The sequence below is a fragment of the Pongo pygmaeus genome, chromosome 13 (assembly GCF_028885625.2).
Source record: "Pongo pygmaeus isolate AG05252 chromosome 13, NHGRI_mPonPyg2-v2.0_pri, whole genome shotgun sequence".
NCBI classification, from domain to species: Eukaryota; Metazoa; Chordata; class Mammalia; order Primates; family Hominidae; genus Pongo; species Pongo pygmaeus.
The window spans coordinates 95,917,579-95,937,743 of NC_072386.2; the positions used below are offsets into that span (position 1 = coordinate 95,917,579).

The following is a 20,165-nucleotide window of genomic DNA, read 5'->3' on the forward strand; positions in this document are numbered from 1 at the left end:
AAGGCTGGTTCAACATATAGAAATCAATAAATATCATCCATTACATAAACAGATCCAATGACAAAAACCACATGATTATCTCAATAGATGCACAAAAGGCCTTTGACAAAATTCAACTCCCCTTCATGCTAAAAACTCTCAATAAACTAGGTATTGATGGGACATATCTCAAAATAATAAGAGCTGTTTATGACAAACCCACAGCCAGTATCATACTGAATAGGCAAAAACTGGAAGCATTCTCTTTGAAAACCGGCACAAGACAAGGAAGCCCTCTCTTACCACTCCTACTCAACATAGTATTGAAAGTTCTGACCAGGGCAATCAGGCAAGAGAAAGAAATAAGGGGTATTCAAATAGGAAGAGAGGAAGTCAAATTGTCTCTGTTTGCAGATGACATGATTGTATATTTAGAAAACCCCATCTTTTCAGCCCAAAATCTCCTTAAGCTTATAAGCAACTTCAGCAAAGTCTCAGGATACAAAATCAATATGCAAAAATCACAAACATTCCTATACACCAATAACAGACAAACAGAGAGCCAAATCATGAGTGAACTCTCATTCACAATTGCTGCAAAGAGAATAAAGTACGTAGGAATACAACTTACAAGGGATGTGAAGGACATCTTCAAAGAGAACTACAAACCACTGCTCAACGAAATAAGGGAGGACACAAACAAATGGAAAAACATTCCATGCTCATGGATAGAAATGAAAACGGCCATACTGCTCAAAGTAATTTATAGATTCAATGCTATTCCCATCAAGCTACCATTGACTTTCTTCACAGAATTGGAAAAAGCTACTTTAAACTTCATATGGAGCCGCCCGCATAGCAAAGACAATCCTAAGCAAAAAGAACAAAGCTAGAGGCATCATGCTACCTGAATTCAAACTATACTACAAGGCTACAGTAACCAAAACAGCATGGTACTGGTACCAAAACAGATACACAGACCAATGGAACAGAACAGAGACCTAAGAAATAAAACCACACATCTACAACCATCTCATCTTTGACAAACCTTACACAAACAAGCAATGGGGAAAAGATTCCATATTTAATAAATGGTGTTGGGAAAACTGGCTAGCTATGCAGAAAACTGAAACTGGACCCCTTCCTTACACTTTATACAAAAATCTACTCAAGATGGATTAAAGACTTAAACATAAGACCTAAAACCATAAAAATCCTAGAAGAAATCCTAGGCAGTACCATTCAGGACATAGGCATGGGCAAAGACTTCATGTCTAAAATACCAAAAGCAATGGCAACAAAAGCCAGAATTGACAAATGGAATCTAATTAAACTAAAGAGCTTCTGCACAGCAAAAGAAACTATCATCAGAGTGAACAGGCAACCTACAGAATGGGAGAAAATTTTTGCAATCTATCCATCTGACAAAGGGCTAATATCCAGAATCTACAAAGAATGTAACCAAATTTAGAAGAAAAAAACAACCCCATCGAAAAGTGGGAAAAGGATATGAACAGACACTTATCAAAGATATGCTAACAAAAATATGAAAAAAAAAATGCTCGTCATCACTGGTCATTAGAGAAATGCAGATCAAAACCACCATGAGATACCATCTCACGGCAGTTAGAGTGGCGATCATTAAAAAGTCAGGAAACAACAGATGCTGGAGAGGATGTGGAGAAATAGGAACTGTTCTACACTGTTGGTGGGAGTGTAAATTAATTAGTTCAACCATTGTTGAAGACAGTGTGGCAATTCCTCAAGGATCTCGAACTAGAAATACCATTTGACCCAGCAATCCCATTACTGGGTATATACCCAAAGGATTTATAAATCATTCTACTATAAAGTCACATGCACACATATGTTTATCGGGACACTATTCACAATAGAAAGACTTGGAACCAATTCAAATGTCCATCAATGATAGACTGGATAAAGAAAATGTGGCACATATACACCATGGAATACTACACAGCCATAAAAAATGATGAGTTCATGTCCTTTGCAGGGACATTGATGAAGCTGGAAACCATCATTCTCAGAAACTATCACAAGAACAGAAAACCAAACACCACGTGTTCTCACTCATGAGTGGGAGTTGAACAATGAGAACACATGGACACAGGCAGGGGAACATCACACATGGGGCCTGTCGGGGTAGGGGCCTAGAGGTGGAATAGCATTAGGAGAAATACCTAAGGTAGGTGACCGGTTGATGAGTGCAGCAAACCACCATGGCACATATATACCTGTGTAACAAAACTGCACATTCTGCACATGTACCCCAGAACTTTAAGTATAATAATATTAAAAAAAGAGAGAGAGAAAAAAAAATCACACACAGCATTTGGGCCTGGAGCTGGAGTCCTGAGACAGGTTATTTAGCCTGGTAGAATTTGGGGGACTTTCATTAAAGAAGTGGTATTTAGGCCGGTCCTTGAGCAAGTGGGAAAATGTATGGTTGTTAGACTTGCAGTGAAAGGCGGAACAGCCATAGCAAAGACACTGAAGCAGATGGTGTGAGTTTAAACAACATTTTGGATGGTATATTTAGCTATATAGTGCTCTCTAGGGGTTAGAAGGCTAGAAAGGCAGATTAGGACTAAATCAAGAACCAGAATGTCATGCTAAGTCGTTTCTAAGTAGTATAGAAGTAAATGAAGATTTTTAAATAGAGGAATCAGAGTTAGCTTTATCTTGTAATAATGAAAAAGATGAATTGGACAGTAAAGAAATTATTTGGGAAGCTGGTAAAACAATCCAGACTAGAGGTAGCTGAAGAGCCTTACTTAAATTCAGATAGTTAAGTGGCCAGGGTGTCCTTTAGGGACGTGGGGTGAGGGAGGGGATGGGAGGAGATCATGCTTGACATAAAACTTATTTTAAGTTGTTTCTTGCAAAAGTGACTTAGGATTGGAAGTCTGGAATGCTGCAATGGAAGAGTTTCCCTCATTTAACTTTTCTCTGAAATTAAACTGCCAATGTCAATAGTTATGTCTGTTTTTCTTTTCTCCATGCTTCCGTTTATTTCTTTACTACTGGTAAGTTATAAATTTTTAAAAATTGTTTTTCTGTTATCAAAAGAGCTCTTAATACATTTTAAAGCAGTGCTAAGTGAAATTTTTCTCTTTATTTGTATGATGTTCACTTTCTATTTGTTGCCCTGAGTTACTTGGGGAATATTTTTCAGAATGCATGTTTCCTCTCAGCAGACACTCTGACCACCAGTTGGGGAGGCAAACTATCAGTGTATTTTGAAAAATTTTCCTGATTGTTTCTGATTCTGCTGTGCCTTTTCAATAGACAATCATTGATTTATTACAAAATGCCAAAGTCCTTTGTTTTTTCAATTAAGTACTTTGGCTCAGGAAGATACAGGTGGTCCTTAATTGATAATATCACATACTCTATTTACTCAGCTGAGCTCATTCTAGTCAGATATTGTACACCTACTCTGTACTGAGGATACAGAGATGAGATGTGGTTCCTAGCAACAGTTAGTTGCCTTCCTTCAGCTACTCCATAGCCAAGTTCCTCACTTGCCGTAGCAAACAAGCGCTAAGCGTGCTGTATGATAGATTGTGTAAAACCTGTCTTTTCATCACCCTTTTAATCTCTGCTCCTTGATAGAGGAGTTTTGCTTTGTTTTACCTCAGTGGCTCCTAGCCCAGATGAACAGCAAAATCCTGAAATTCTTAATTTAAAAACCAGACATGTGTTTCTCAAGCCTACCCTCCAGTATCTGATTTAGTAGTTTACGGTAAGTCCTGGTAATTTGCATTTTTAAAAGTTCCCCCAAGTGATTCTGACGTGCAGCTGGGTTCAAGAACCACTGGTTTGGTTCATTTAATTCCTCCTCACTCTTGATTACAGATTTACTTTAACCTCTCATCTCCTTTCATTTCATTCTTACCTAGTTACCCAAAACAAAATCTTGTTGACTTTCTTTGCTCTGTTTCTCAGCTGAATAGCAACCATAGTCATGACTGTTAATGGTAAGATAGTACTAGCAATACTAAAAAGCACTGGGCTTTAAAGTGAAGTTAGATATAATGAAGAGCTAGTGTTCTCAGGTTATTGTATCCCATCTTCCTTCTCTAGTTACAAAAGTAATTTTTCACAAATACTGACATGATTAATTAAAACTGTGTTCATTTTTGTATAGTTACTAATACTTGCAGTTGAATAACTTGGGTGGAGGAAGATTAATATGCAGTCAATTTATGAATTGGTGACTTGATGAATTGGGTAATCTTTGGTGACCTCTGCACTCATTTTTTCTAGGGGAAAATGTACTTTCATTTCACATAATGTCACATGAACTTTTGGAGAATAACTGTCAACCACACGAAGTTCTTTTATTATATAGGTGTTCTGGAGACCTAAAAGCTTTTTTGTTATAATTTATATACCGTGTTGAAACAATTTTACTTTCGCCCTCTTCCTTTTCATGTCTTCTTTTAATGTTGCATCTAAAACATTGTTTTTTCACACCTTTTTAAAGAAAAGCAACAGCATGGTTTCTTTCATGAAATATTTCCAGAAGCCTAATCCAAAAAGAGAAAAGTATAGCTGATTAAAGGAGGCAGGAAGCCCTAAAGCTGGCTTCTTCCCACAGTACCTCAGTGGCATCTGTGGATTCCCTTGAGTTCAGCACATGGTTTAAAAACCATTGATTTCAAGAGTTTTTGCCCCTCACAAGATCAGGAAAATAGAGCTGCATGTACTATTTTTTTAAACTTGGAGGCAAATGTAATGTTATCTTTTCTCCTGAGCTTAAGATAAAGCTTTTGAAAACATACAGACCTTTTGTAATCGGGCTTTTAACATTCTCTATCAGCTTGTATAAAATGAATCAGAAAGAAAATTATGATGCAGTTCTTTTTTCCTGAGTTATCAGTTGACAATGTTTGCAGTTTTACTTTCTTACTAGTTAATTAATGACTCTTACAAGTATTGTATAAGATCAGCTTAGAATACATGTTCATCTCAAACCTTGAAGAAGTGTAAACATATATTTTTATTATTCAGAATAAAGAGTATAAATGTTTAGTAATTTTTATTTGTTTCTGTCCTTCATTTTGGAGATCTCAACAACTATTCTGGAATTTTCCCCCCTCAGGTTCTGTTTTGCTGTCCCCCTACCCAATAGCAAGAAACTACTGCCTACCTTAGCACAAGTTTCACAGAAATTTTAATCTACCTATCCACATTCAGCTTTGTTCATGCTATCTGTTCAAACAGAACTTATAGTCAGTTTTTAGTTGTCTTTTTAAAGAAATATCTTTACACAAAGGACCTTTGAAATTCCTTGGGAAGAATTAAACTAAGTCATGTGAGTGTTATAGTTCTAGACTTAACACTTTTGCTACTTAATATTATACACTAAAAAGGAGACAGTTGAAGTGGTCCTGAGTTCTTTGAAATTGTCTAATAAATCTGATTTCTGACAGCAAGACATTTAAATAATGCAGAATGAAGTCACAATCATATGAAATGAATCCTATGAAATGACTTTAAGTTTTATCTGTATTCTTGCTTTGCCATCAGAGATTTCTATTCTAGTATTGATAGCTTATATTAAAATCTACTAAGTTGATCTTTTCTTAGGAAGAAAATTTCTAGTGCTATGTTAGAAAAAAGTGTTTTATTTCTAATTAGTGGTGAGAATATAGTTATCCCCATATCCCATAAATACTTTTAGGATAATCTTGACCAAAAAATCTTTTGTTAAATGCAGTAATTCAATATAATTAAAATGTTATTTTGAAAACATCTTTGGGACTTAATCTATTTTGAGTTTTTGAAAGTTAGTAAACATCCCAATACTCCAGTTTTCCATATATCATATAATTTGATATAAGAGGAAGTCAAGGTGGATCTTGTCTATTTGAGTAGGAGAAATGCTTGATAATACTTGATATTATCCTGTGCATGGATTTGGACAATTGCCATTTCCATCTTTTTTTTTTTTTTGAGATGGCGTCTAGCCCTGTTGCCCAGGCTGGAGTGCAGTGGCGCCATCTGGGCTCACTACAACCTCTGCCTCCTGGGTTCAAGCGATTCTCCTGCCTCAGCCTCCCGAGTAGCTGGCATTACAGGTACCCACAACCACACCCAGCTAATTTTTGTATTTTTAGTAGAAACGGTGTTTCACTGTGTTGCCCAGGCTGGTCTCAAACTCCAGACTTCGTGATCTGCCTGTCTCGGCCTCTCAAATTGCTGGGATTAGAAGCATGAGCCACCGCGTGCAGCCCCCAGCCCCCTTTTTTTTTAGACAGAGTTTCGCTCTTGTTGCCTAGGCTGGAGTGCAATGGTGCGATCTTGGCTCACCCGCAACCTCTGCCTCTCTGGGTTCAAGCGATTCTCCTGCCTCAGCCTCCCGAGTAGCTGGGATTACAGGCATATGTGCCACCATGCCCTACTAATTTTGTATTTTTAGTAGAGATGGGGTTTCTCCATGTTAGTCAGGCTGGTCTCGAACTCCTGACCTCAGGTGATCCGCCCGCCTTGGCGCCTTCCAAAGTGCTGGGATTACAGGTGTGAGCCACCGTGCCCGGCCACCATTTCTATTTTTAAGAAGGTAAGATTCAGAGCAAAAATACTCACTGCTTATAAAAAGAGTTATTTAGTCAGGATTGTAAGAAGAAACCTATTTTTGCCTTCATTCAACTGCAAAAAAATGTAAGCTGTAACTCACCATCTTTCTTGAGTTCTTTTTTTTCTTTAGTAAATCTTGTCACATTTTAGCATTGTTTCTTATTTCAGCTGTGTATTCTTTGTATAATCCTTGCTCAGTCTGCATGCCATTAGTGTTTTCAGCCTGCTTTGTATTGATAGCTTCTTACATTTCAGTGTTTATAATTGACAGTGCTCTTTAATTAAATAGTTCAGATCAAATTGAATGGTGTTATTTCTATAACATAATTAGAAATCTTTTCAGAGGTTCCTCCCATGATTTCTAGTTTTAGTTTATGAAACATTTACAGTATAAAATATTTGTTTTTCTTTTTTCTTTTTGTTTATATAGAAGTGGTACACCATCCCCAAAACGAACATCTGTAGGCTCCAGGCCACCAGCAGTAAGAGGCAGTAGAGATCGTTTTACTGGAGAATCATACACGGTGCTGGGTAGGACAAAACATAATTGTTTTTCATTATCTCAGATTAAAGGCATCACAGTCACACTGGTGGACTTTCCACTCAAAGTGACTGCCTGTATATTGAATAAATCTTTGCCAGAAATTTCTCCCAATTGAAGCCTAATTACTTTGGGGAGTTTTCAGATTGTCTTATTATTATTGATAGTTTTAAAACTCTACTTCAGCTTACATAGTGTTCCCACATCTTTATATATAAGCCAGGAGGGGGGATAGTAAGGAAGGAAACCTCTGAAGCATTTTATATTCAGAAGAATAGTACTAAACATAAAGGTAAAGTTAGAGCAGGTACTCAGCATTTAATGTCTGTGTGTTAACATGATTATTCTTATAGGAAAAGTACTTGAATAAAAATTTTTGTGTCTTTTTTTGGGACGAGTGATAGGTAAAACTGTGTGACTCATAAGGAAGAGATGAGTCAAATCTACCTTTCTGATCTCTTGTAGGAGACACTGCTATTGAAAGTGGACAACATTATTGGGAGGTCAAGGCCCAGAAGGATTGTAAATCCTACAGTGTGGGAGTAGCATACAAAACGTTGGGGAAATTTGACCAGTTGGGAAAGACAAACACTAGTTGGTGTATCCATGTCAACAACTGGCTACAAAACACATTTGCAGCAAAGCATAATAATAAAGTCAAAGCTTTGGATGTTACTGTTCCTGAAAAAATAGGTGTATTTTGTGATTTCGATGGGGGTAAGTTTATTTTCTCATAGGTTATTTCATCATAGTTGCTTGCATTTGAGTACCTTTCACTGGTAATCATCTATACAGGATTTACATTAGTATTGTGGTAAGGACATTTTGATCAGGTAGGCTTTTGATCACAATCATAATCTCAGTTCTAGAATTGACTGGAATGGTATATGTGATGTCTGCCTGGAGCCCTATAAAAGCACTCATTTATAATATACTAAGTCTGAAAGATTTTGCTAATTTTAGTCTTCAGCACTAACATTTCTTCTGTCCATTTTAATTCCTTCCTTTCCATGTTTTATTACCTACCTCTAAAGAGTGATAGTCAAAATTTTCTAGTTGAAGTAGACCTTAGAAATTACCCAACCCAGGATGAGTACCCCATTTTACATGATGTGATTATTACACATTGCATGCCTATATGAAAACATCTCATGTACCACATAAATATACACACCTACTATGTACCTACAAAAATTTAAAAAAAATTCAAGAAGATACCAGAGCCATATTTTCTACTATCCTAGTAAACATAAGCTATACAGCATATATTTACTGTGCCAAACCACATCAAACTTGAAACGAATGGAATGTTCTTAATTTTCAAGTTGCTGTCTTTAAAAATATTCTTCAGAATGACTCATGATATCTTTATAGGGGCCAAAGGGGTTTCCCCTCAATATCAGAATTTCTTTACTTACAAAATTATTAACACAGTGTAGTCTAATCCAAAAAAGAAAAGGAATTACTCCATCTGCCACACAGTATACAATTCTTGCTACACTATCTCTGCAGGTAGTTGCCACTCGTGTGCCTGAAGAACTTTTAATGTGAAGTTTACTGTCTTAGAAAGCAGCCTGTTTCATTGTTGGACAGCTCTTGGTTAGAAGATTTTTCTTAAGTTGACTCACGTTGTCTCCCTATAACTTCAGAAACTGTTTCTCTTAAATTTTCCCATCTGAATAAACACAGAATTACGTTGCCTCACTCATGTTCACACGATAATCCTTATTTATTAAAAACTTTCTTGCCCTCTTTTTCCAGACCATATATTCTGTTATTAGCTGCCCCTGTTAAAATTTAATTTTTCCAAGTCTTTATAATCTCCTATGGCTGTCTAGTATGTAAGTGTTTTTCTTAAAGGTTGGTTCTTAGAGTGGAACACATGACCTCTGACCAGCAAAGGACAGTAATTTGTCTATGCTATTTCTAATAGTATGACTTAGCACTGCTGACTAATATTGAGCTTGTAGCTACCCTAATCCGTTAGATCTTTTTTCATGGCATTATGTCAAATTGTCTTTTTCTTTTATTAGGCAGTTTATGGTTTTGGTTTTTTTTTTTTTTTTTTTTTTTTTTGAGACAGAGTCTTACTCTGTTGTCCAGGCTGGAGTGCAGTGGCTCAATCTCAGCTCACTGCAACCTCCCATGTCCAAGCAATTCTCCTGCCTCAGCCTCCCGAGTAGCTGGGATTACAGGTGCATGCCACCACGCCTGGCTAATTTTTGTATTTTTAGTAGAGACAGGGTTTCACCATGCTGGCCAGGCTGGTCTCAAACTCCTGACCTCAAGTGATCCACCTGCCTGGGCCTCCCAAAGTGCAGAGATTACTGGCATGAGCCACCACGCCTGGCCAGTTTATGGTTTTTAAAAATAACTCAATGTTATATATAATGCAAATGAAGACTATTACTTTTATCCTTTTTTAGTTTCATCTTAATAGATTTGGCCCAAATTTCCCGTCTTAAAATCATCTGAAAATTTACTTGATATTTATATTTTGAAAAAATTTTAAAGCTCATTGAATTAGTTATTTCATAAGCATATTCTCTACAGTCATCTAATGTATAATAATTTTGAAGATGACATAATATTGAACTAAAGTAATTCCCTAGATGTTTTTTCTCCAAGTTGACACTTAAGCTAATACCAAATTTTATTATTTTAGTAATATTGCCCAAATAATTCCATGAGCTGTCAATTAATTTACTCAAAAAAGGAGAAAAAGTAATTTCGGCTTGATTTATTTTTAGTGATGACATGTTAGCTTTGCTGTGTTTTGTTTTTTAACTTATTCACCTTGAATCAGTTAAATCATTTTCCTCAGGATAAATGGCAAATTTATTAGCACACATTTTTTTTTTCAACTACCAAGACAACATTTGCTTATCTTCTCTCTCCTTTCCCATACTCTGTGAGTTCACAAAGGTAGTAGTGAGATACAGTTTTTAGTCTAGAGCATAATGTATGGCAAAGGGAAGTTGTATTGTGGAATAGGATCAGATTCTGAGAGCCTTGAAAAATAATAATGGACTGGTCTTTAGTAGTGGGAAGGGGTGGTTCTGCATGTTTTAGAACACTATAGTCATAAGATAATCGAGTTTTAGAAATATTAGAGAGTCAGTGGTTAAAGATGGAAGAGATTGAAAGCATAGCGAGCATAAGACTTTTCGGGAAGCAGTCTTCAAGCGGTGTAGAGCAGGACTGAGTCTCTTGTTAGCTATTAAGCCCTTATTGCCTGGCTAATGCTTTTCACATAAAAGCCCTTAATAAGTGTTGAGTAACTGGCAACAAGCAACTGAGCAGTGGAGAATTAAGAATGGATTTGACAGTGTAGAAGTAGAATTCATAGGCCTTAGTAACTAAATACAGATCAGCTGAGGACAGACAATTGAAGATGACTTTGAAGTTCCAGCCAGTGTGATCAAGAAGATGACAGTGTCAACAGGATAGGAAACATAGAGTCTTGGGGGGAAATGAAATGCCAGCAGGATAATCGTGTGGCATGTTTAGCAAGCATTTTGAAATTCAGTTTTAGAATTCAGCAGTTAAGTAGAGCTGACGTTAAATATTTGAGACAGCATTACAGAATTGCTATGGAAGATTGTACAGGACAATATATTTAAGCATTATTGTTCTGCTATTTACTAACTTTGTGATCATATGTACTGTTCTGCTGTTTACTAACTTTGAGATCAAAGTACTGGGTACTTTACATACATTACCTCAAAATATTAAACAACCTACATAATAGTCTGCAAAAATATTAGTTTTTTTAATGTTCCTCTTTGGTGGCAGTTGATTTATTAAGGAAGCATTATATAAAGAAAAGAGAGTGTGGACAAAGCAGCTACATTTAGAACAGGAAGAAAAGGAGGAGATTGTGAAGTTATCCCCAGGGTTATGATACAAACCAAGGGAATGGTCATCAGGGGAGAGTTTCAAGAAGTGATAACAGTTGTAAGGAGGCCATTTGGTTGGCCAGTTTAGGAGGTCAGACAGACAGCTTTTTTTAGGGCATGATCCTATTGAAAGATATACTGTGAGGTGATTTTAAAAATTAGCAAAGCAGGTTAGGCATAGTGGCTCATGCTTGTAATCCTAGCACTTTGGGAGACTGAGGTGGAGGATTGCTTGAGCTCAGGAGTTCAAGCCCAGCTTATACAAAATAGCAAGACCCTGCCTCTATTAAAAAAATTAACAAAATGAAGCAGTGATAGATATACTGTGATTTTAGAGACTGGAGTATCAGTATGGCATCAGGTAGATAGAAGACAAGGTTTAATAGAGTAAACCTTAAATGGTGATTAGGATTTGGGCAGAGAGGCTGGTTATAGGAAAAATAAGGAGGAAGAAATGGTCTTGGTTTACACTGGGCTAATGAAACCATTTGTTAAGTAGTGATCAAATAAGGAAATAGTTTGTATTAAATAAGTCGAATAGTGCTAGATTATAGAGGTATTATAGAGGTCTTGAAAACCAGGGGAAGAAAATTGGATTGGGCTTTTCCTTAAGCATTTGTCCTTCTGATTTTCAAGTGAGAATAATTAATCCAGTCCTCATAGTTTATAACAAAAATTAATGCCAACTTATATATTATTACTTTTTGCATGATTATGCATTAGAATTAATTAAATGTTTTTGTATAATAAATTAGGCTTTTTTTTCCTTCTTTTTTAGGTCAACTTTCATTCTATGATGCAAATTCTAAACAGTTGCTATATTCCTTTAAGACAAAATTTACTCAGCCAGTATTACCTGGTTTCATGGTTAGTATGTTTTATATTTTATATATACCTAACTTATATTTTACTTGGTTTGGCAACTTTAAGGAGAATATTCTATACTGTATACTTGGAGAAGGAGAATATTTTATTTTTTCTTCATATTCTCCTGCGTTTCCCCAATTCACCCTCTCCCAAATCTGTGATTGATTTTATATATTTTTGGTATATTTTATTGAAGTTAATGTTAATACATGAAGTACACAAATCATGTAGTTTGATGAGTTTTTATAGGACTGCACTCATGTATGTAACTAGCACTTAGAACATTACGAGAACCTCAGAAGCCCCCTCTAGTGCCCATTTCCAGTCCCTAATGGCTCTTCTCCAGTGTTAACACTGTATTGACTTTTAATACCCTAAATTTACTTCCTTTTCAGTTTTATATAAACAGAATCATACAGTATCTTTTTGACTCAACGTTATGCTTGTGAGAGTAATCCATATTCGATGTGGATATAGTTCATTCATTCTCATAGCTGTATAGTTTTCCATTCTGTGACTATATCAATTGCTTTATAAATTTTAATTTAGTTGGATATGTGGGTGGTTTCCATTTGGGGGCTATACAAGTAGAACTGCTATGAATACTTTTGTTCATATCTTTTGATAAATGTGTATATTTCCATTGAGTATATACCTATGATTGGGGTTGCTAGATCATATGGTATATGTATAATCAACTGTAAAACTTCCGGTTTTCTGAAATGCTTGGTTATGCTAATTTACAACTAGCAGTATGTAAGAATTTGAGTTCCTTCAAATCCTTGTCAACACTTGGTGTTATCTTTTAAAAAATTTTTTGTCCTTCTAGTGGATGATATATTACATTATGGTTTTAATTTGCATTTCCTTGATTACTAGTGCTGTTGAGCACCTTTTTATATATTTGTTGACTATTTGGGTATATTCTTTTGAGAACTGGCTATTCAGATCTTTTGCTTGTATTTCTATTAGGTTGTCTTCCTGTTTCTTATGGGTTAATTTGTAGGCTCTTCTTCACTCTGGCTTTCCTTTTTCCTTATTGGTATTGTTTGATAAACAAAAGTTAATTTTGTTCAGTTTATCAATTTTTTCATTTACAGTTAGCACTTTTTGTGTTCTGTTTAAGAAATCAGTATGCACCCCCAAGGTCATGAAAATATTCTTGTCTTCTAAAAGCTTTACCTTGTACACTTAGATATAGACTGCATTTACAATGGAAGTACAATGTAGAATTGATGTGTTTGGTATGAAGTAAGGATCTAGATGCGTTCTTTAATTCCCCATGGATATCCAGTTATTCCAGGACCATTTATTGACAAGATCATAGTGCAGTGTCATCTTTGTACAATATTAGATGACTGTCTTTGTGTGCTATGCTGAATATATGTATGCACACCACATAGCAATTACATCCTGTGTAATTGCAGGTCTACTCAATTTCAGGTTGAAAAGAAAAATTTATGTTTCTCTGCACAAAATAAAACATGGTTTTGAATTTATTTAAGCAAATGTTATTGCTTTTTCCAACTCGTAACCTTCTGCATCTTTTCATAGGTTAGGTTCCTGTGGGTAGTTCTGGGATCCAGTTAAAGTTACCATTACTTTGGCTAGAGCTTTCCTTAAATTTGGAGGCTACCTCTATAAATCAAGATGGTATATTTCAAATGGAATATTTCTCATGTATATTCTTCTGTCATCACCCCTAACTGTAACTTCTCAACTATAAGGAGAAAGTTTTCAGAGTAAGAGTGGGTTGAAAATACAGTGCTTTTAAATCTCATTATCCATAGTAATTATTTATTCCAGATACTTTAATCTCTTAAGTTTAAAACCACGCTAATAACCAGGACACCTATTTTTACATTAAAAGTAAGTGATTAGTGACTAAAGTTATTGCTCATGGAAACATAAAGATACTGGAAGGGTTGTTTCTTTTTCCTTTTTTTTTTTTTTTTTTTAACTTTGTACAAACCTCTGCCATATTATGCATTTTGGGCTATTTTTCCAAACTGGTCTGTCAAGGATGAATTGTTTACCATGTGGAATGCAGAAAAATTTTTTCCAAGTCTTAGGTGTGCTTTTATAAATAGTAGATTTACTTTTAGTTGGAATCTATCTCATGTATGTCTGTACTGAGTTTATTGTTTTTCATTCCAAATAATACTCTAATTATATTAGTAAATGTCATAAGATACTGCAAGAAATTATTTTAAGCTTGTTAAAATTTTTTTCCTTCATTGAAGGCTTGCTTTTATTAAGTACGTTAATGCCTATTAAATGTTTTGTGTACAAGATTAATTTTTAAGTGAGTTTTATTGAATTTATAGTATGGTGCAGTTCTGTGGTTTTTAGCAAATGCCTGCAGTTGTATAACCACCACCATAATCAAGATATAGAACATTTCCATCACCCTAGAAAATTCCTTTGTGTTCTTTTATAGTGGACCCTTCCACACAACCAGCCCTAGCTATCAGTAACCAGTTCGTAGGCCCTATAGTTGTACCTTTTCCAGAACATCCTATAAATAGAATTATATGGTATGTAGCCTTTTGATTCCGTACTATGCTGCATTTGAAATTCATCCATGTTGTTGTGGTGTCAGTATTCTCCTCTTTTTCATTGCTGAGTAGTGTTTCATATATGTATGTATCACAGTTTATTCATTCGTTCACCAGTTGAAAGACACTTGGGTTTTTCCCAGTTTGGGGCAGTTATGAATAAAATCACTATAAACATTTACATATGGGATTTTCCCTTGGGTAAATACCTAACAGCAGTAATAGAGTAGCTGTATCACATTGAAAGTGTATGTTTAACTTCATAGGGAACTACCAAAATGTTTTCCAAAGTGGCTGTACCATTTTTTGCCTTCCTATCAGTGATATGAGAGTTGGTCATATCCTTGCCATTATTTGATATTACCAGATTTTTTGTTGTTGTTAAGCCATTTTAATAGGTGTGTAGTGGTCTGTCATTGTGTTTTTATTTGTACTTTCCTAATGTCAAATGATGTTTCATGTGCTTATTTGCCATTCATATAATTTATTTCAAGTATCTGTTAAAATTCTTTGCTTACTTTTTAGGACTTAATTGTTTTTTTATTTTTTTATTTTACTTTATTTTTAAGACAGGGTCTCGCTAGAGTACAGTGGTGCGATCACAGCTCACTGCAGTCACAACTGCCTGGGCTCAAGTGATCCTCCCACCTTAGCCTCCCGAGTAGCTGGGATTACAGGTGCCCACCACCACACCTGGCTATTTAAAAAATGTTTCTTGTACAGATGGAGTTTGCCATATTGCCCAGGCTGGTCTCGAAGTCTTGGGCTCAAATGATCCGCCAGCGCTGGCCCCCCAAAATCCTGGGATTATAGGCATGAGCCACTGCCTGGTTTTCCTATTTTTAAGAGTTCTTTATAAGTTTGGATGTGAATCCTTTATCAGATATATGCTTTGCAAATATTTTCTCTTGGTTATGGTTTGCATTTTCATTTTCTGAACATTTCAAAGAGAAGTTTTTCATTTTGATATGAAGTCCAGTTTAGTAATTTTTTTCCCTATTATGGGTAATGCTTTGCTTAACTCAAGGTCACAAAGGTTTTATGTTTTCTTCTTGATTTCCCTTTGCATCTTCATGTTAGATATTTTGAGTAAATATTTTTCTAAATCATTTAAATAATTTCCAAAAAATAATATACTAGTTTTATAATCAGAAAGTTGCTTTTGTATTTTGGGAGTTATCATTACTGAGCCTGCTAGTTTTGAAAATTTATAATGTTAATTATATAATTACAAATTTCACAGTTCAGTAGATTCTTTGGTACAATAATCTAGTTACTTAGTAGATATCGAACACTTAAGGGTATAATTGAACGTGATGATAAACAACTTCTAGAATTTCCCTTGCTTTAAGCTTGTGTCTACTATTAATATATACGGTAGTTGATGATAATGTCAATGATCTGTATTTTCATATTTTAATTCTTTTGACTGTGTCCCAAATCTTATTTCTCACTTTATTGAATCATAGCTGCTCTGTTCACAAGCAAAGCAGTTTTTATTTTATTTTATTTTTATTTTTATTATACTTTAAGTTCTAGGGTACATGTGCACAACGTGCAGGTTTTTGTTACATATGTATACATGTGCCATGTTGGTGTGCTGCACCCATTAACTTGTCATTTACCTTAGGTATATCTCCTAATGCTATCCCTCTCCCCTCCCTCAACCCCACAACAGGCCCTGGTGTGTGATGGTCCCTTTCCTGTGTCCAAGTGTTCTCATTGTTCAGTTCCCACCTATGAGTGAGAACATGCGGTGTTTGGTTTTTTGTCCCTGCGATAGTTTGCTGAGAATGATGGTTTTCAGCTTCATCCATGTCCCTACAAAGGACATGAACTCATCCTTTTTTATGGCTGCATAGGATTCCATGGTGTATATGTGCCACATTTTCTTAATCCAGTCTATCATTGATGGACATTTGGGTTGGTTCCAAGTCTTTGCTGTTGTGAATAATGCCGCAATAAACATACGTGTGCATGTGTCTTTATAGCAGCATGATTTATAGTCCTTTGGGTATATACCCAGTAATGGGATGGCTGGGTCAAATGGAATTTCTAGTTCTAGATCCCTGAGGAATCGCCACACTGTCTTCCACAGTGGTTGAAGCAGTTTACAGTCCCACCAACAGAGTAAAAGTGTTCCTATTTCTCCACATTCTCTCCAGCACCTGTTGTTTCCTGACTTTTTTTTTTTTTTAATTAAGTATTTATTGATCGTTCTTGGGTGTTTCTCGGAGAGGGGGATATGGCAGTGTCATAGGATAATAGTGGAGAGAAGGTCAGGAGATAAACACATGAACAAAGGTCTCTGGTTTTCCTAGGCAGAGGTCCCTGCGGCCTTCTGCAGTGTTTGTGTCCCTGGGTACTTGAGATTAGGGAGTGGTGATGACTCTTAAAGAGCATGCTGCCTTCAAGCATCTGTTTAACAAAGCACATCTTGCACTACCCTTAATCCATTTAACCATGAGTTGACACAGCGCATGTTTCAGAGAGCAGGAGGCTGGGGGAAAGGCCATAGATCAACAGCATCCCAAGGCAGAAGAATTTCTCCTAGTCAGAACAAAATGGAGTCTCCTATGCCCACCTCTTTCTACACAGACACAGCAACAATCTGATCTCTCCTTCCTTTCCCCACACTTCCCCTTCTTTTCAACAAAACCGCCATCGTCCTCATGGCCCGCTCCCGATGGTCACTGTCTCTTCGGAGCTGTTGGGTACACCTCCCAGACAGGGCGGCCGGGAGAGGCGCTCCTCACCTCCCAGACAGGGCCGCCGGGCAGAGGTGCTCCTCACTTCCCAGACGGGGCGGCCGGGCAGAGGCGCTTCTCACTTCCCAGACAGGGTGGCCGGGCAGAGGTCCTCCTCACTTCCCAGACGGGGCGGCCGGGCAGAGGCGCTCCTCACTTCCTCCCAGATGGGGTGGCAGCCAGGCAGAGGCGCTTGTCACCTCCCAGACAGGGCGGCCGGGCAGAGGCGCTCCTCACTTCCCAGACGGGGTGGCCGGGCAGAGGCGCTCCTCACCTCCCAGACGGGGCGGCCGGGCAGAGATGCTCCTCATCTCCCAGACGGGGCGGCCGGGCAGAGGCGCTCCTCACTTCCTCCCAGACGGGGTGGCAGCCAGGCAGAGGCGCTCCTCACCTCCCAGACGGGGCGGCCGGGCAGAGGCGCTCCTCACTTCCTCCCAGACGGGGTGGCAGCCAGGCAGAGGCGCTCCTCACCTCCCAGACGGGGCGGCCGGGCAGAGGCGCTCCTCACTTCCCAGACGGGGCGGCCGGGCAGAGGCGCTCCTCACATCCCAGACGGGGCGGCCGGGCAGAGGTCCTCCTCACTTCCCAGACGGGGCGGCCGGGCAGAGGCGCTCCTCACCTCCCAGACGATGGGCGGCTGGGCAGAGGCGCTCCTCACTTCCCAGATGGGGTGGCCAGGCAGAGGCGCTCCTCACTTCCCAGAGGGGGCGGCCGGGCAGAGGCGCTCCTCACTTCCCAGACGGTGCGGCCGGGCAGAGGCGCTCCTCACTTCCCAGACGGGGCGGCCGGGCAGAGGTGCTCCTCACCTCCCAGACGATGGGCGGCCAGGCAGAGGCGCTCCTCACCTCGCAGACGCGGCGGCCGGGCAGAGACGCTCCTCACCTCCCAGATGGGGCGGCCAGGCAGAGGCGCTCCTCACTTCCTCCCAGATGGGGTGGCAGCCAGGCAGAGGCGCTCCTCACCTCCCAGATGGGGCGGCCGGGCAGAGGCGCTCCTCACTTCCCAGACGGGGTGGCCGGGCAGAGGCGCTCCTCACCTCCCAGACGATGGGCGGCTGGGCAGAGGCGCTCCTCACTTCCCAGACGGGGCGGCCGGGCAGAGGCGCTCCTCACTTCCCAGATGGGGCGGCCGGGCAGAGGCGCTCCTCACTTCCTCCCAGATGGGGTGGCAGCCAGGCAGAGGCACTCCTCACCTCCCAGACGGGGCGGCCGGGCAGAGGCGCTCCTCACTTCCCAGACGAGGTGGCCGGGCAGACGCTCTCCTCACCTCCCAGATGATGGGCGGCCGGGCAGAGGCGCTCCTCACTTCCCAGACGGGGCGGCCGGGCAGAGGCGCTCCTAACTTCCCAGACGGGGCGGCCGGGCAGAGGCGCTCCTCACTTCCCAGACGGGGCGGCCGGGCAGAGATGCTCCTCACCTCCCAGATGGGGCGGCCGGGCAGAGGCGCTCCTCACTTCCTCCCAGATGGGGTGGCAGCCAGGCAGAGGCGCTCCTCACCTCCCAGACGGGGCAGCCGGGCTGTTTCCTGACTTTTTAATGATCGCCATTCTAACTGGTTTGAGATGGTTTCTCATTGTGGTTTTGATTTACATTTCTCTGATGGCCAGTGATGAGCATTTTTTCACGTGTCTGTTGGCTGCATAAATGTCTTTTGAGAAGTGTCTGTCTGTATCCTTTGCCCACTTTTTGCTGGGGTTGTTTTTTTTCTTGTAAATTTGTTTGAGTTGTTTGTAGATTCTGGATATTAGCCCTTTGTCAGATGAGTAGATTGCAAAAATTTTCTCCCATTCTGTAGGTTGCCTGTTCACTCTGATGGTAGTTTCTTTTGCTATTGCAGAAGCTCTTTAGTTTAATTAGGTCCCATTTGTCAATTTTGGCTTTTGTTGCCATTGCTTTTGGTGTTTTAGTCATGAAGTCCTTGCCCATGCCTATGTCCTGAATGGTATTGCCTAGGTTTTCTTCTAGGGTTTTTATGGTTTTAGGTCTAACATTTCAATCTTTAATCCATCTTGAATTAATTTTTGTATAAGGTGTAAGGAAGGGATCCGGTTTCAGCTTTCTACATATGGCTAGCCAGTTTTCCCAGCACCATTTATTAAATAGGGAATCCTTTCCCCATTTCTTGTTTTTGTCAGGTTTGTCAAAGATCAGATGGTTGTCGATGTGTGGTATTATTTCTGAGGGTTCTGTTTTGTCCCATTGGTCTATATCTCTGTTTTGGTAGCAGTACCATGCTGCTTTGGTTACTGTAGCCTTGTAGTATAGTTTGAAGTCAGGTAGCATGATGCCTCCAGCTTTGTTCTTTTTGCTTAGGATTGTCTTGGCAATGTGGGCTCTTTTTTGTTTCCATATGAACTTTAAAGTAGTTTTTTCCCATTCTGTGAAGAAAGTCATTGGTAGCTTGATGGGGATGGCATTAAATCTATAAATTACGTTGGGCAGTATGACCATTTTCACGATTTTGATTCTTCCTATCCATGAACATGGAATGTTCTTCCATTTGTTTGTGTCCTCTTTTATTTCGTTGAGCAGTGGTTTGTAGTTCTCTTAGAAGAGGTCCTTCACATCCCTTTAAGTTGTATTCCTAGGTATTTTATTCTCTTTGAAGCAATTGTGAATGGGAATTCACTCATGATTTGGCTCTCTGTCTGTTATTCATGTATAGGAATGCTTGTGATTTTTGCACATTGATTTTGTATCCTGAGACTTTGCTGAAGTTGCTTATCGCTTAAGGAGATTTTGGGCTGAGATGATGGGGTTTTCTAGATATACAATCATGTCATCTGCAAACAGGGACAATTTGACTTCCTCTTTTCCTAACTGAATACCCTTTATTTCTTTCTCCTGCCTGATTGCTGTGGCCAGAACTTCCAACACTATGTTGAATACGAGTGGTGAGAGAGGGCATCCCTGTCTTGTGCCAGTTTTCAAAGGGAATGCTTCCAGTTTTTGCCCATTCAGTATGATAT

General features: G+C 39.0%; 1 protein-coding gene across 6 annotated transcripts in view; it reads left to right on the forward strand.

Moving 5' to 3' along the window:
• Positions 1–20,165, forward strand: part of FSD1L (fibronectin type III and SPRY domain containing 1 like) — a 97,722-nt gene that overhangs the window by 72,338 nt on the left and 5,219 nt on the right. For 4 of the 6 annotated variants that reach the window (XM_054500368.2, XM_054500369.2, XM_054500371.2 and 1 more), the window contains 3 exons: positions 7,016–7,116; positions 7,592–7,843; positions 11,804–11,892. In XM_054500368.2, coding sequence (XP_054356343.1) covers positions 7,016–7,116; positions 7,592–7,843; positions 11,804–11,892 — 442 coding nt within the window. The remainder of the gene's footprint in view (positions 1–7,015; positions 7,117–7,591; positions 7,844–11,803; positions 11,893–20,165) is intronic. The other 2 variants (XM_054500370.2, XM_054500374.2) reach the window with 1 other exon arrangement.